At 33.7% G+C, this 18104-nt stretch overlaps 1 protein-coding gene across 1 annotated transcript; it reads right to left on the bottom strand.

The window, feature by feature from the left end:
* Positions 1-4044: 4044 nt before the first annotated feature.
* Positions 4045-14304, bottom strand: LOC148621713 (cAMP-regulated phosphoprotein 19-like). Its single transcript, XM_088576382.1, has 3 exons — positions 14163-14304; positions 8936-9037; positions 4045-5912 (listed from the first exon to the last, which is right to left on the bottom strand). Exons 1-3 carry the CDS (start codon positions 14235-14237, stop codon positions 5721-5723), a joined length of 369 nt encoding a protein of 122 aa, XP_088432508.1. The 5' UTR covers positions 14238-14304; the 3' UTR covers positions 4045-5720.
* Positions 14305-18104: the final 3800 nt, after the last annotated feature.

The raw sequence follows: 18104 nt of genomic DNA, 5'->3' as shown, positions 1-18104 counted from the left end.
TAAGCGGCCCCCAGACCCCCTGCAGTAATTTTGCCTACACTTCAATTTGGCCTAAGCTACGCGCCTGGACAGATAAACATATATACAACTTTGTTCTATTTTGTAATGTTCGAAGCAATTCTTCGATGTTTGGATGCTGTTGCCATATCAGAACCTAATTGGTATGCAAAACAGTTAGAGAAGCTACGGACTAATGAAAAGAATTACGGATTAGACATTTATTACTTCGTTTCAAACTGTACTGTATTTTTTTTGGGTTCACCAAAGGAATGAGCAAACAGCTTCAAGGAAGCACAGTCGACATTATTCAAGGTCACGAGATGGTTGAAAATGTAAGAAAAACTTTAGTTAATGCTAGAGTAAATGTAACAGTATTTGATACCGTTTTCCGGTAGATGAAGTCCATGCATGGTCGCTGTTGTGGGTTTGGAATCACTTGAACGACAGATTCAATCACCTGTCATCTCAGCTAGGCATTCCAAGCTTTCAAAATTCTTCCAAGTACATGAAACATCCAATTCTGAAACAACAGCGATCTTAAATCATTATTCGGACGACTTACCTTCACCAGAGTCATTTCAACAGGAGATACTATTATGGAAGCAACTGTGGGTAGCTTGTCAAGATTGACCGGATACCATACAAGGTACTTTGGCTAACGAGAAGGTGTATAGATTTATGTTCCCCAATATAAGGAAAATTCTTTATCTGCATGCTGTTATTGACATCAGTCACCGGATCAAGCGTAGAAAGGGCAAAGTCTTCACTTCGATTTGTGAAAACCCCCATTTCGAAGTACAATGGGGAGCAACCGATTTAATACTCTAGTTCTTATGTTCATACATGAATATATTGAACTGAACCACGACAGGATAATGATATATGGATGCACAAAGGCACCCGAGACGGATGTTATTACGTAATTCATTGTCCCGGGAGGAGTGTCTGCAAGCAACTGATTGTTTCAGTTTTGTTATAATCTTTTGACAGTCACCTAGCTGTAGAGATTTAGTCATTATAGTTCGAAAAAATGTTTTCCTAAATTTATTTCCTGTAAGCCATCTTTTTTAACTACTATAAAAAGTATTGGATTACAAATGTTGTTTCGATGAAGTAGCTAAATGCAGTCTAAAATGTTAAGAGAGAGAATGCAGCCTGTTCCTAGCATGATTATCTTTGGCTGTATTTGTGCCAATTTCCTACTTGTACCAAAGGTTTCAACGACCAGGTCAACAAATGTGCTACAGTCTCATTCTTGTAAAGCTGGTATGAGGACTAATTGAATCAGAGATTTTTACCTGATCAAAAACACCCCTTATATGTTATTGGCGATTCGATTTCCTCGAAATTAAACACTTGAAATGTTTTACATATTTCTTATAGATATACAAGTGAAAATCACAACTCTTTCTTCACATGAAAGTGTCATTTCGTTAGTTATCGCTAGATCGCAGGAATTTGAACCATTTACCCCAGAGCTTCTGGTGGCCTTAAGCGGCCCCCAACCCCCCTGCCGTAAGGCCACTTCTTCCAGGTGGGGAGGGTCACTTTGTAACCCTCTATCTACGCCCCCTCTAAGCTTAAAACCTAGATCCGCCCCTGATTCCAGTAAAGTTTACTAAATCCTGATTACGTCTGATTACCAGAGATGCACGCAAAAATTGTTTGATCTCCATAAGGTTTCAATGATTCAATCAGTCTTCCTTGTATCAACCACGGCAATCGTTGAACCATCCACAGAGCCATGGAAAAAGAATATTGTTGAGGAGCATAGATGCCAACAACTGTATTTAACCATCTAGCTGCACATATACTATCGGATGAGGAAATTTCAAAACTATAGTTAAAACGAAGATTTTCCCTCGTGCTTGCTGTATTTTATATTACTACATTTATTAGTATTATATACTATATATAATAATGCTGTATTCAGTTTACTTATAAGAACAGGTAAACGATGTTAGTTATCAAGTCAAACTCTTTTAAATATGAAGCGATTTTCTGGTAATTGAACGTTTTGAGTTTTTCGTTTACATGATGTGTTCATTCTAAGTACATGTATATTAACGCTTACCATGCTGAATTGCTTAAAAATAATGTCTAGGTATAGATTTCGATATTTTCCAAACTTATGCAAATTAGTTGCATCATGGTGCTGATTGCTGATTGTTTTATATAAGTTTAAGGTATTTGATCACGGTTTGGAGTGGATGGGCTGAGGAGATGGTGGGTGGGTGGTCATGCGCGGGAAAATGGATCTGTTGCCTGAAAATGTTATTTTTCACCGGATGTGGTGCTCACCATGGGTAAGACTGTGTCCAAAGTGCAGATTTTCCAAAGCTTGTTCCCTCTTATGGTAATTTAAGCCAAAAATTGTTCATTACAGTGGTAAGTGGAAGGTCAGGGGTTCCCAGAGGGGTCACTCATGAGAAAAAAATGAGGATTTTTTTGCAATTTTTGGCTTTAAACCGGAATTGGTTAGTATATATGGGGTTGACATCGTGTGAGTGGTGAGAGATATCAATATTCTATAGAAACCAAGTGAAATGAAGCACTATGGATACATTCTGTAGTTGTTAGTGGTCGAGAATTGAACCCTACCCCTTAAAAGTCACAATTTATTTAGGCATTCTTAACTCATAACCTATTGTTCAGCTGTCAAGTCCCTATTTCTGATAAAACTCTGAATAAGATAGCCTCATTTTAAAGCACATTAACTCTGCTCGCATATGAAATTCAATTGTGTTTTTTCTAAGCTAAAAATAAAATTGCTAGAACCCAAAAATCAGAAAACAGACCATGACCGTATACGTATATCAGCTTAAGGATCGCACCCTGACCGTCCGCTGCCCGGCGTATTTGATAGTTATTTGATATTCAGTACATTGCTTGACCATGGCAAGTTACAGTTTAACTTCATCTGGTCCATTTATTTTTTTGCTACACGAGTTATGGCCTTTGGACTTAACATTCTCTGGACTGCAGAGGCCGAACCCTAACACTTGGGACAAGTATGGACACATCATTCATGCTTGATATAGCTCGGAATTTTGGTTGAGATAAAATATTTGATGCCCGATAAGAATTTGACGAGCATCAAAAAGCCCCCTTAGCTTTTCACAAAATGATCCCGGTCACAACCCATAAATTCAGTTGTAGTACAACTTCTGGGCAATGTTTTTTTCTCTCAAAGAGATATCTATTAAAATTATTGTCTGGACGTAATATACGAAAATGTCTGTTTCTGGCCCCTAATTCTTTGAGGGCTGTCACAACCCTCAGTATCAACCAATCCTTTTTTTGTGGTGGGGTAGTTTGGGATCAGTTTCAAAGAGATCAATGTTGATGTCTACACAAAATGTCAATGCTTGTTTCCAACCCATTATTCTTTCATCTTTAGTGGTATGACACCTTGTACAATTTCAAAAATATCCAATCAGTTTTAGCATGTGTAGTCATGCTAGTTTTTGTGCTTGCATAATAAACGTTTTTTTATGTAGGGCCCCTTTTTATCCTTAATTTATGTACAGTTCAAGTCACAACCCTTAAATCAATCCAAGCCATCTTTTTTGTGCTATAACACACTGTACAATACAACATCAAAGAGATTCATTCACTCTTAGTGGAGTTATTGTATGGACATTACGAAAGTGTTTGCTTATGGTCCCTAATTCTTAAACGATTCAAGTCACAAACCCTAAAATCCACTTCAGCCTTCCTATTGTGGTATGGCACCTTGTGGTTCGATTCATCATATCTATACACTTAAACATGAACACACGTTATTGTATGGATACTTAATGTATATGAATGAATGATGACAGCAGCAAACTATTTTTTGACTACATTTTTTGGCAGTTTTCCTCAGTATTTTTAATAGATGCACATGCATGTAATTCAAAATATATTTCTGATTACCAACTGGTAAGTGCCAAATAAAAAAAAAGCAATGCACAGCTCTGCTGTTTAGTTATGGAGAACAAAAAACAACTCACTTTATTCACTACTGGTACTTATTCAACAATAAAAAAACAGAAACTAATATAGCAATCTATGAATTTATTACATCAGGTATCTGTATTTACATACTCATAAACAATTACAATACTTTTAAATTTAACAAATATATAAATTTTTGCAAATTAACAATGCAGACTGAAGTGTACATATATAACATGATTCCTCCCATAGAATTGGACAGGACTACATTTATCAGTCCAGACTTGTTTTAATTACCTGCCTAATTAACTTGCTTTTTCCATTTTTGCAACTACTTTCTAACTTCATACGAAAATGGAATTGCTTCCTTTCAGAAGGAATCAATATGATTACTGCTTGACAAATTTTTAGATCCTTAGAAAATGCTTTTATATACAACCATGTATATATCCCTATGTGCGTCACTCACTGCAAATGATTGAATAAGAATTTGAACATATATAAGGAGGCAACATCTACTACACAAAGAACAAAAACTACAAAGTTTAGTTGAGTTTCACAATAACTTGTAAAATTTCAAGAACACAAAAATATTTCATGTCAAATCTTCTTGAAATCTAAGTACCATTTTTTTCTTGTGAAAATATGATAACTATAATGAACAAACTGAAAATGACTGTAAGATATCTGAAGTTTAACACAAAGTAAAACATTTAAAAACCCAGGCATACTGCAGATCTCTTTATATGCCAATGGATGAAGAACAGAAATTCAGACATTAATAAGACACCTGCAAAAATTGACTTCAATAATTACTAGTTGACATTTTCATACTACAAACTCTGAAGTGTTGAATAAATGTATTACAAGTACTGAGAAGAAGAAGATTAATATGGACAGAAAAAGAAGAGGAACAATACCATTTTGATTCTTTAAACTTTTTATAATTATAAAGACAACACAACTTTCAAAAACACTGTTTCAAACTTCATCAGATTTGTTACAAAAAAGTCATGGAGAGTGGGAAAATATTGTCTTAATAAAATACTGCTCCACAGAAAAAAGAGAAAGATTTCTACATCAGTATTGAAGCCAAAAAGCAGACTATCTAAAATACAAAAACCTTTCATAATATTCATATATTTATTATCACACAGTGAATGCTATCCATTCCAGTTGTTCATTTAAAAACAGATGGTCAATTAGCAAATGTACAGTTTTGAACTTAAAATAAGATATTCCCAGTTCCGTGTAAAGAAGGCAGTTCGTGGACAAATGCTATTGTGACACTTTAAAACTAAATGAATACTATCTAAAGTTAAACCTTGTTTAAACCAAAATCATTCAACGTGACAGATCCAAGATCAGTTTACAGAAGAAGTGAAAAGAGTACAATATAATTACATATTTCTTTTACATTTCAAGAAAATGTTTAATGGTATGAAATGAATTGCACAAAACTGATCTCTATGAGAGAACTCAATAAAGGGATATTATATTACATAGATGGTAGATTCTATGCAAAGTAATAAGAACTGAAGTTTTGTTTCTGATTTTTCTGATGTAATGCTTAGTGTGGTAAACTATTTATCACAAAGAAAACAGCTTCTGACAATTTGATTAGCACTGACTCTGAATCTGACACTGTGTTCTTATGAGTCACATAACATCTATGGCACCAATGACCAAACCTTTTATGATACATTAGAATAACCATAGCAATCTACCATCTACATGTACATGTAGAATCCCTGATTGATAACAGTATATAAATAACAAGACTACATGAAGGTTCCATCAGCCAACTTGCTCTGAATGATGGATGGCTTACGTGGCGGCAAGGATTCAGGTGTAGGAATAGCATCACCAATTGACTCTTGTAATATCATCTTTTCTGTTGGGGCCATTGGTGTCTTAGTATTGTTCATTTTTGCCTTGGCCATATTGTAGTCACCAGAATCAAAATATTTTTGCTGTAAAAATATAATAATCATTATTGGCATGATTAAGTTTAAAATTTAAATGCGCACTGATTTTCAGATTGATTGTATTAAGAACACGACATTCCATTTATAATAGATCTATTATTATTTAAAATTAAAGTTTGTTTTGTCTGCAAAAACATCCCCATCCAGCAAACTGGATCCACTTGCAGTATCCATGTCTACAGAACGGCTTCATAAAATTCTCTTGAGAGGGTGCAGAGAAGTAATTTCAGAAAATTTGAACTGACAAGGTAATTATAAGGAATTTCGACAAAAATTTGGTTCAATAATTTCAGAGGAGTTGCAATGACAAGGCAATTTATGAGAATTTTTGGCAAATTTCTTAGTTCAAAGGGGCACAACTCCAACAAAAATTAGAGGATCAAAATTACCTGGTAATATGCACAACTACATATGATGTTCTTGCTACATACCGCTAGAAAGCAAAAAAAAAAACATGTCTGAACCATACAAAACCTTGAATTTCTATTTAAAATGAATAAATTTACAGAGAATGTAAAAAAGAAAAGTCATAAACATTTAATCGGTGTAACTTTGAGCAAAAACCTGTATCCTAGCCTTTGATGACCAATTGGTAAATAGACAAATAGTTTATCTTAATTTTGGAGTATTTTTTTAGCCATTTTTTGATATATTGGGAAACTTTCATCAAGGGAAGGACCTTATTTTTTTAAGGTACATGTATCTCTGAAAAGTGTAAAAAAAGAAGAGAATGTAGTCATATCTCCTCAAAACTGAAAAACTACATAGAACGTGTACTAGTATCTACTTTGTATATCTGAAATTTTTTAGAGAATAATAAAATGCATTTTGTGTACCACTTGCTTTAGTGTATGTGAAAATACAGTGAACTTGTAGTTTATTGTACAGTTACTGTTTAAAATGGTCTTTGTAATGGCTGGAAAATTACTATGTATTTTTTTTGCATTCTTTGCCAAGCTACAAATGTAGCAGCAACTATTCTGACTTCTTATTGCACTACTATTGTCTGGTTTAACCCACCATTTCCATCTTAATTCCTGAACAGTCATCACCATTCTGGTAGTTTCCAACTTTCCAGCTTTTACCTTGATATTGCCATTCATTATACCTACTTTCCTTTTTATACAGGGGTTTCATTAATTTTTCAGGCAGGAGGTACTTTATAGAAAGTAGTAGGTACCAAATGAATTCAGCAAGGGTTTCTGGGGGCCGCTGAAGGTCCCCAGCAGGTCCAGAGCAACACCCTAGTTAGGAGCTGGAGGCATACCCCCAGAAGCTCCTGGATGTTAGCCTTTTTGATAATTTTGACTTGAAAATATGGAATTAAGTCTGCAATATTTGCTTCAGCTTTGTTTAAAATATGTGAATTTGAAATCAAGATCTATGATGAATCATAACTGATTTAGTCTCAAAAACACTGAAATCCAGACCCTGTGCAGGTCCAGGTGTTAAAAGAATAGGCCTGTAGCAGTGCTAAGCTTGTCGTAAAAGGCGACTAAAGAGTGCTCAGAAACCTAGCCGGGGGCTAGGCGCTCTGCCCACAGAGCAACTGGGATGTGTGCCCCAGGTGGTGGAATGGGGTATGGGGTATATCCCTGGTGTGTTACATGCTGGGGTTGTCAGGCTACAATACGGAAAACCTGACCGCAAACCATAGTGGTGCACTGTTGAGAAAGATGTCACATTCCTTGCATGTTAAAGAACCCTGCTGTGGTATTCGATAGGAGTAGGAACCTTTGCGCTCCGCCACAGGAGGCTAAATTGCACGACCTTACCCATCCCTCCCTTTTCCTAGTGGCAATCTAAATTTGTCGACCCTATTATCCTTGTGTCATCCATTTCATGTTCATTGTCTGAATATAGCTGAAATATTGCTGCTCAGATGTTAAACCCCAACAATCAATCAATCAATCTGAAATCCAGAAGCTCCGCATGATTCCCACCACATCCATTTCTAGACTAATGCTGATAAACTTTGTTGACTGTTAAATACTGTGCCATTTTAAATGAAATTTTGATAAATGTCATATTTTGTTCTTACGCTTTTATTTACTTGTTACAAAATTTGAACACTAACACATGCACATAAAAGCATTGGAACAAAACTAAACATTTATTAAATGAAATTCCATAATATGTGGTAGTTCCTAGTGCTGATTAAATAATTTTCATAATAAAACTTAGTTGTTGTTTATTGCCTAATTATAACTGTGACGTGTAGTGCAATTGCATGTGTCTTATTGAGAAATGTTGTTCTAAAAATCAGTCTGATGAGAAATTCGTTCCTTCTGAAAAAGAACAAGGTTAGCAGTTTTAGTTTGGATGACTCTTAGACAGACAGAATTTTTTTAACATTACAATGGTTTATTTTCTATTATCATTTATAGCTGTGTTGAATCTAGGATCCAATATCTTTTCATATTTTTTTGGAGCAAAGGTCAGACATGTTTTTTTTTCAAACAGGGTTGCCAGAATATTTTTACCAAAACTACCCCTACTCATCTGCACAAATCACACATATAATGGGAAAAATGATAGGTATGGGGCAATTCCTTCCAGAATCTTCACCTGTGTTTAGCTTTTTGTTCAGCACAAAATAATCAGCGATTGCTTTGACATTGTTAAGTCACCACATGTTTTCTATAAATGGACACTGTGGGTTAAATCGTCGTAGGTTAAAGCGCTTTACCAATAGGATTCCGATGCAGACCTCGATGAAGACATCCATATATTAAACAACAATGAATACCAGAGATCGTGATTTTGAAGACATAGCCCACAGACTGAACGATCTTAGATATCTATTTACTAGATTTCTCTTCATGATTTTTTTACTTTTATTTTATTCTGCCGGTACCAGGCGCTACCGTAGCCGGGTAAAAGTACTGGGTACCGGCTCTGAATGAAAGTACTGTTATAACCGTTCCTTTTGACTTTTGCCTAGAGTTTATCAGTTTAGTTACTTGCTCTGAATGTATTACAATCATAAGGACCACTATTTGTCTTACCCCTCTTTGAAGTCTTTTTGCCAATATTCCTGATGGACCGCCTGGCTTTGAAATATTTGGATATTTTGCTTTCAGTTTAGCTTCCTCCATCATCATTTTTTCCTGCAAAATGAACAAACAACTTCAAAAATTAAATAACAACAAAAGGTACAAGTACATACATACACTGTATATACTTTTTGTCCCACACCCTATGTACAGATGCGGTATAATGTGATTTACTACATTATATTTGTCACAAATGGGATCTATCCTTTTGTTTTATATCCTGGTGGTATTTAGATGTAAGCTTGAAAACCCAAAGTTTTTAATTCCTTTGCACAATTATTTTCACTTTAGTATTATCAAATACAGATCAAGTTTAGAAGTCAGCATCCCATTTGTAGTTTCGAGTTGCATGTATGCAGTTTTGAATATTTCCATGAGTGCAGACCAACAGTTTTCATTAAATACATTTTGTAGTACATGTACAAAATACTTTTTTGTACTATAAAATAAGATTAATTTTTATCTTAGCTACAATAATACATGTACATGTAGGTAGGTTTTATTATATGCTTATTTCAACTGGACATTAGGGTGTGATACATTTGTACATTGTACTCTGCAAAATTTTAAATTTTCAGTATGGCACACTGTTGACCAATAACCAGGGTTAGGGTTGATTATTCTCAAATTTAATCGATTATATGATTACTTTTGTCAAAGTCATCATGGTTACATATGTCATATGATTACTTCAGATATTACCACACACGAATAAAAGAAATTAAATTGACTTCTTTGGCATAGCTAGGGCTTTCGTTATCTTTTCAGTGAACAGGCTTAATAGAGAAAATGAACTGTCTTCAATATGTAACAAAGGGGGAATGGACCCATTTTAATTTTGAACCGTTCACTTCAACTTTTTGAACTGTCTATATTTTGACAGTAGCTGGTTCTTAATGAAACCTCTGCATAGGTAAAGTAATGAAAGTTACAGTTGAATTTTTAAAAATTTACTCTTACCTGTAGACCAAGTGTATTTACACTCTTGTTGTATCTTAATTTCCCTTCAGATTCTCTAAATATACATTTGTATCAACGAAAAAAGTAATGTCCCAGAAGTAACCATATGTGAATGTCCTTAAGGAGAAAATTTAACATTTTATTTTAAAGGGCCAAAACAAATAAACATGTTTGATTAAAGATCACGTTATTGTAAAAAGAAGTTACAAAAATTTGATCTTTTCAGTTAATCTTGAGGCCTTTTTTATTTTTTCCTAATTAAAAGAAATGAATATGGTTAAAAAAGTTTGGGAAATGTATGTACACATGCATGTACATGTAACTTCAAAATATCTCCATTGTTCATTTCTGCTAGGTGTTCAAGAGCCTAACCAGCATCAGAAAAATACATAGTTTTGATTATGTTATCCAAATTTAAGCATTTTCTAAAATAGGAAAGGTATTCAAATAAACAGTCATCAAAATCTTTTATGTGCATTTGTTTTTGTCATTGGTTTTGTGTAAAATATTCCTGCCTTCGATGGGGAAAAGATATTTTTCTGGAAATTATAAAAGTTAAGTAACAAAAAGTGACTGTCGTTGCATTTTCTTAACCCAAATAAATAAAAATATTTGATTAAAGATCTTGTCACAGTAACAGTAAGTTATTTTTTTCAGATGCACGTAGTCTTGACTTTTTTCCTATTTTTTTATTGAAAAGAAATGAATATGGTTGAAAAAGTATGGGAATGTGTGTACATATCAATATTTTTCTCCACTGTTCAGTTCCACTGGCTGTTCAAGAACCTAACCTGTCTGATACATGTACATGTATAACTGATGGTTTATCATATGAATTGTATAATCAGAATAAAAACATATCCTTTCAAAGATGCAAGTAGGAAAGGCAGTTTTTACAAAAATCAACAACAAACCAGAATGGAAACGCCATCCCACCCATTTGGGTCTCACTAATTAGCAACAAAAAGTGACAAGAAGCATCACTTTTTCAAGAGCTTTTTGTCACTTCTTGTTGCTTATAAGTGAGACCAATGATGGCATTTCCTGAGTGGTTTGTTGTTAATTTTTGAAAAATAAAAGGCAGAATTTCTTTAAATATCGCCGACTCTGTTGCAAACATCACAAATGCATGGTTCAACTTGAAGATGAGGTTCCAGGCTGCAGAAAAATGCCAAGTTCATGTAAGTGGTAGTTCAGATAAAAAGTTAGAAAACTTGTTTATTCCCTTTTCCCACTCATAAGCGAGCAAAGAACTCACTCTTACAGTCTACGCCAAACTTTTTTTTTTACTGGTCATTCGGACCTGTAAAGCTTACTGTTTTACTGGTCCAAAAAAACTTTTATTCATTTAAGTGATAAGAAATTGGTTATTTCATGGTTACTGAATATTCTCCTTTAATAGTGTTTAAGGTTTTGTTTAAACTTTTGTGGTGATTAGTAAAAAATTGTGTGTTTTATTTTAAAGCCTTTGACATGTACATTTTTTGTACTAGTAGTGTCTGTGATGTCCGATAATGAGATGAAATTCATGTCATTACGTTATCATCATACTGTAGCCAAGGACGATTCTCACACTATTTTTTGTTGAACGTCCGAACACGTTTTTCCTCATACTGTTTCTGCTTGTCAGTCAATTTTCTTTTAATCTTAACTGCTTTGCCAGGTACTGCACCCTCCGTATACCTTAAAAAGGACATTTTTCAAGGGAAACAACTCGATGACGGATGTACAATAAAACTCGAAAACGATGTCGGACTTTTGATCCGGATATTGGAGCGATCTTTATTGAACCGGCAGCAATTTTATCGGATTTGACCGAAGGTCCGACAAGTTTCGTATAGACTGATCTTATTGTACAGAAGTTTGTTTAAAAATTCATCATACTGACATTTGAGAAACTTTTGTCCAGCAAAACCATACATCGGGATTCATTTAAGCCTTAGAACTCTAAAAAAAAGGAAGGCTAGACAAAATATTTAAAAGACATCTATGTTATTTTTCAAAAAAGCTATATCCATTTGGAAGGATCTTAATAAAAGCCTGCAATCTATGCCGTCACGGAAACAGTTCTCTTCATAATTATATCAATATTTGGAATGCCTATTGCGGTCTCCTACTTACATTGTATTACATATTATAATATACCACAGAGGCCTCCATAACAATATATCTTCTAAATTGTGGCAGGACAGCCTACCTGTTTTGCAGTAGGTCATACCTTCCAAGTCTCCCAAATTTGTCTGGAGCCTCCTGCAAAATTGGCCCATCTCCTGCCCTCTCGCTTGGGTCCCAGGAAAATCTCCCGGATTTTAGGAAAATCAAAATCATTCGAGAAACTCAATCTTTTCTATCTGATCAACGTTAATTATGTAAACAAAACAAAAATACCTCAGGACAACAGCAGACAATGACAGGTAATTAACACATGTGTTTTTATAGTAATTAAAGCAAATCAGGTGAATTGTTTTTAGAATGAAATGTTAAATCATTCACTTGGAACATGTTAGCAAGATGGATATGTTCTGTGTCAGGACCTGCTACTTCAAATGATGAAAGTTGTTCTAAATGAAAAATACTGTGGCATATACTCCAAATCTTGGGAATTAGAATTTCCGTGGGTTAAGGCTAGTGATAGAGGAGTTCATGATGCTTTTTGTACCCTTTGTAATTCAAATAAATATATTGGAGCAGGGCAAGGCATGATTTGAAAAAAATCATGCAAAATTGACTGGTCATGAGAAGTTGGAAAAAGTTCAAAGTATATCTCATCATTCATGACAAATCCCAAAGAAAATGCACTAAAAAGTAAAATCACTAGAGCGGAGACTTTATTTGCAAACTTTGTTGCTGAACATAATCAAAGGTTTAATGATCAAACAATGAGTTTAAATTATCTGTATCGTATATATGTCACAGTATGCATTAAAATTACTTCAGAATTTTTCTGTAGTAAAAAATTCCTCATAAAAAATGGTATCACCCATAATGACCAGCTTCTTCATTCTGGAAAGCTGAAGATCTCCCTTATTTGCCCTTCCACAGGTTGGCAGGTATGCAGTAGGTAGTGAGATTTAAATAGCCAGATAATTGACTTGGCAGAAGGATTAATTCTTTAGCCGAATTGGTTTGTTGATGGCTTGTCACCAAGCTAGTCCTATAACATAAGTCTTCGCAGTTACACGTTTTTTATTGGATGTTTATATGGGCAACATGTTGCGCACGCATATAAACATCCAAATAAAAAACTATGCAACTATGAAGACTTATGCTATAGGACTATACTCGGCGTCACATAAACAACATACTGTGAAAATTTGAATAAAAATATTTTCTACGACTTTATTGACACCTACTACCGTTTAAATTGTCATAAATGACTTGCTCATTCGTTTAGCCAAACGGCTTCTCTCTAAACATTGAATCGTTAAATTCCGGTCAGATCTTAATTCTCGATGCCAATATTTACATTGTAAAAAGTCGGCCATGTTACAGTGATCGGGTTGCTAGGAGATGTTGTTTACGTTTAAATGGTTTGTCCAAAAACCGAAGAACCCAGAATGCATTTCGGCGTTATTTTGAATATCTCAAATTTATTTTATGCGAACAACGTACAATACTGAGAAGTTGATCAAGCAGACGATTGTCACCGGAGTTCGGCAGGAACTTACGAACTTTGTTTGTAAACAAATCGTCCCGTAGAAACCAACATGGCGGATATTAATATGGGATTTTCCCGTAAGGATTTGTTACGCATGATTTAAGCTAATAAGCGACTCGTTTGTACTAACACGTCATGCATATATGCGAACTATCTTCATATTGAATAAAAGAGAGACAACTGTAGCGGTAAGTCCCAATGGTTTAAAAAGTAGAGCTTCAATTCGAAAATGTGTTGTATGTGACGTCCAGTATAGCCCCAAGCGGTCTAGGGTTCGATCCACTGGCAAAGTGTATTTTTGACATTTGTGAGTCAAATCATCTATCCTGTTACAATATCATATGATCATTTTTAAGAGCCCCTGTGATTATCGTTTTAAATCTGGATTGACTATTCATGTTTTCCATTAAATGTGTTTTTTCACACCATTGCAATGTGCATGTTATGATGTATCGATATTTATAGTCAAACTTTAAGTAAGTTACATCACGAAAAAAGATGCGAAAAAAAAGCCAGTCTGATGACATAACAAAATTGTTCAAAACGTATAAATATTGTAACCTTTAAAGTCATTGTTGTTGGTTCTGGTTCGACAAATTGTGGTTCCTTCTTCTCGCTTGTTTCTTCAGAAGACATGGTACTTGTTTTCTTCAACAATTACTCTTTGATGGAGGCGCTCTCTAATATTTTAATTTCGTCCAATGAAAATGTACTTCTCAATTCACTGCACAAATGTGATTTAAGCTAATACCAACAATATCTGAAAATTACAAATAAATTCAGAAGACAACGTCCTTTATTATTCTAAAGTCATTCAAATAATTTTTAAGGAAACTGTGTGAAGGAGTTAATTTGTTTTACTCTAATAAAAGCGCTTAATTCAATTTACCACATTTGTGACCAACAGCATATAGGGTACTCATATATTTCAACAAGTCGAATAAGAGTTATCTCGCTTTTATTGAAAAAAAACTTTCGGTCGAAAGTACCAGTAAAAATTACTTTATTATAGAAGTTGTTGTCCCAAAAGTATTCTGTTCTATAATATATAACATGGTCATATATTTATCAAAATATAAAATTGTTGATCAATTTGTTAAAAGCTTACAAACTGTCAAGTCATATGAGTTTACTGATAACAATTGAATAATCTGATATGTTTAAAAAAAAATCTTTTCTGTTCATGAGTTTGAGCCTGGAAGTTTGATTTTAAATTTCTTCAAGGGAAGCGTGAAAGTGATCGATCGTATAAGGACTTAAGTAAAGATGTGGTTGAAATGCGCACGAGAAGCAAACCGCCCAAACATTGGGAAAGGATATGATGAAACACCGTTCAATGTATAACATAAATTCCAAAACACTGAATACTTTCATAGATCACCAAAAATATCTTATAAAAATGTCAATACACCTTTCAGTTAGCTCCGAAAGGCGCCGACAACTAAAGTAATATCATCCACGGTAACAGAACAGCGACAATTCTTTAAGATCAAAATAAAAAGTAATTTAACAACACAAAGACACATTAATGATCAATATGTCCTGACTGTGGACCGGTGCAAGATATCTGCAATGGGTTTTAACTAGTTTTTTAAGTCCTTGACCGTCCCTCTTGTATGGAAAAAAAAATGAAATGAAACAACAGACAAATGCACCATAAAATTCTCTCGCTTATTTATCCAATTTTCCCATGCATGGAATACCTCAAACATACACCACACAGACAAAAAGGAGATATCCACTTAAAGATGATCGTAGTTAATATAACGAAAGTAAGCTTAGTTCGAACGTACTAAAGTATGACATTACCATCAAAACTACTAGAATTAGAAATAATCGGTCATTACAATTCCATGCAGTGGACTTGATTTGGAGTATATAGTTACGCCAAATACGAAATAAACAATATTTGATGTTGTGCAATACTTAGAGAATGACTTGTATTGTGTACGTAGGGATGCACTTAGGGGTCTTATATTTCCAGTAACGAAATCAAGGTTCAAAGAATAATTCTTTTGGGTATATATCTTGAACTTACCACCAAAATATCACAAAGATATTTAATTTAAAAGTATTATTAAATTCATGCAGTATATCACGTTTCGAATGATCTTTATAGAGTTTAGAAATGAAGTGTAACAGTTATTCGTAACACTAGAGAAACAAATCGGCTATGAGAGGAGCACAATCAATGCTCACTGGAACACCAACAACCTGTCTGTATAAAGCATTACCAAATCGAATGTAAGTATTGTCAAATTATAAAAAAAACAACATTCAAACCATTAATATGTCCAGGTAATGTATTTATATCCCGTTTTAAAACACCAAAAATTACAAGAAATTAATTGAGATCTAGATTTATAAAAATGATTAGTAATTATCAATCGAATCATGAATGTATGAAGTCCATCTAACACCTCTAATGAATTATCCAAAAATAGTTGACACCATATGTTACTTTCATATCATTTATTGCAATAATTAAATACAAAGTTTTTAATAGTGGTTAAAGTAGAGATAAATAATTTAGAAACATTTGTAACTTTTGTAAGATGAAGACGAAGGAAACACAATTCCAACGATTTTTTGTGAAGTTTTGGTATCAGGTATATGGGAACAACCATTTGATTTCTTAGTGGGGATGGAAAATCATTACACTATAATTACTCCTTCAACATAATAGAATGGAGTTCTGTTCATCAATACTCCAACGATCGACGGTATCAAGTGAGAAAATATATATATCTATACCATATAATATACTATGATGACTAGTACTTTTACTCAAAACATATTTATACAGTTTGGATAATTTATGTTTCAATTTACAGACAGTAGGCATAGTTTCCTCATTTCCATTTGAAACCGGATTAACATCCTAAGTGAACTCTATGGAAGTTTTCTAGGAAAAGAAGAAGAATCTTGCCCATCCAGTGGACCTGATCCATACTCCCAGTTAATTGTGAAGTCCGTGTTACTAGTTTATTCTTTGAATTCTATGTGTTTTCTTCTAATTAAAATGATACTTGTTGTTAATTATGTCTTTTTCCTATTTTTGTGGCAGGACTATGCATATCCTGATCCTGGTTCTTGCTTTTGTACTAGAACAAACAACAGTCATATCAAAACAATTCATTTGTATACATTATTCAATATTAAATGTATCCAATATTTCTAATAGGTTTACGAAGTATCAAGAATTGACCAAATTGTCAAAAAAGTAAAACTTATGGGTAAATATAGTTATGTTAGACCATGCTGAATATATTTTGTCTATAGATATTCCTATTTTTTAAAGATGACTTTGGATTATCATATTTAAGATTTTTGATTTAAAAAAAATATAGGTAACCGACTTTACTTTTACGATAATTAAGCCTTAATGATAGCGATTTAATAAAATTTTATATAGATTGTACAGAGAATTTTCCCTTTGCAAACTATTTAAAAACTGGTCAATAGAAATTGTCAAGAGAATGCTTTTCTGACATTCTGTCATACTTTGAAAAGAGTTGAGGATAACTTATCTTTTTTGGTAGTAAAACAACTCCTAAAATGTGCATTTATCAATATTTCTATAGGAACTTTCTCCCCAATTATCTCCTCCTTGCAATTGGAAGAGACATTTTAAAGAAAATGTTTTTGATTTTATAAGAAATCAATAAATAGTTATATTTCAAAACTTTAATTAAGAAATAATTTCAAGATAATTTTTTACACCGTATGAAACACATTTTCTTATTGTAAATACATGATTTGAATGACTATACGAGAAGACAGAAAAATATATTCTGTGTAATAGGTATGAACTATCTGAAGAAATCTAAAAAGGAAATTAACAATTAGCGATAGTTTTTGCATGTTTATAGTTGTTCAATGTTTATATGAAGTAGGTTGTTGTACAAAAAGGTGATTTAAAAAAAACCACACAAAGGCAAAAAACAAAGGCATTCCTGCTTTGGAAACTGTTCAAGTCTTTATTAGGATTATGCATAGTCTCCATTGCAACCTAATTCAATTTAATTAAGACTGCCAAGTTTAATCCATAGGTCCCTTGAAATATCAAAGACTAGTTGTTCGAAATCGGGACCAAAAATAGAAAAGTGGACTTTTTAGTGCGTGGCCCCTTTAACCCTTATAACACGAAAACCGTAAGAGATGTACCAGTCCGATCATTGTGGTATAGAATATTTGTGGAACAATATCATAGACATTCTTAACCTTTTACTGAAGTTAAATAGTTAAATTCTATGAAATGCTTGTTTATGGTCCCCTTTTGACCCCCCTGCTTCTAAAACGGTTGACACCATAACCCCAAAAATCCTTTTGAGGTTTGTAACTTTTTTATAAAAAGTTCAATCTTCAAGTATTAACGGTATCGCACAAAAACCATGTGTTTGCGGACGACGAAGACGTACACGGCGCAATACCATTACACGACAAAAAAAAAAAAAACAAAAAAACAAAAAAAAAAACAAAAACAAAAAACAACAAAAAACA

Source organism: Perna viridis, chromosome 3 (genome assembly GCF_037379345.1).
Source record: "Perna viridis isolate PV_CMFRI_1.1 ecotype Kerala chromosome 3, ASM3737934v1, whole genome shotgun sequence".
In the NCBI taxonomy this organism is placed as follows: domain Eukaryota; kingdom Metazoa; phylum Mollusca; class Bivalvia; order Mytilida; family Mytilidae; genus Perna; species Perna viridis.
Note: the sequence above shows the minus strand (reverse complement) of the source record. Positions and strands in the feature narration are given on the sequence as shown.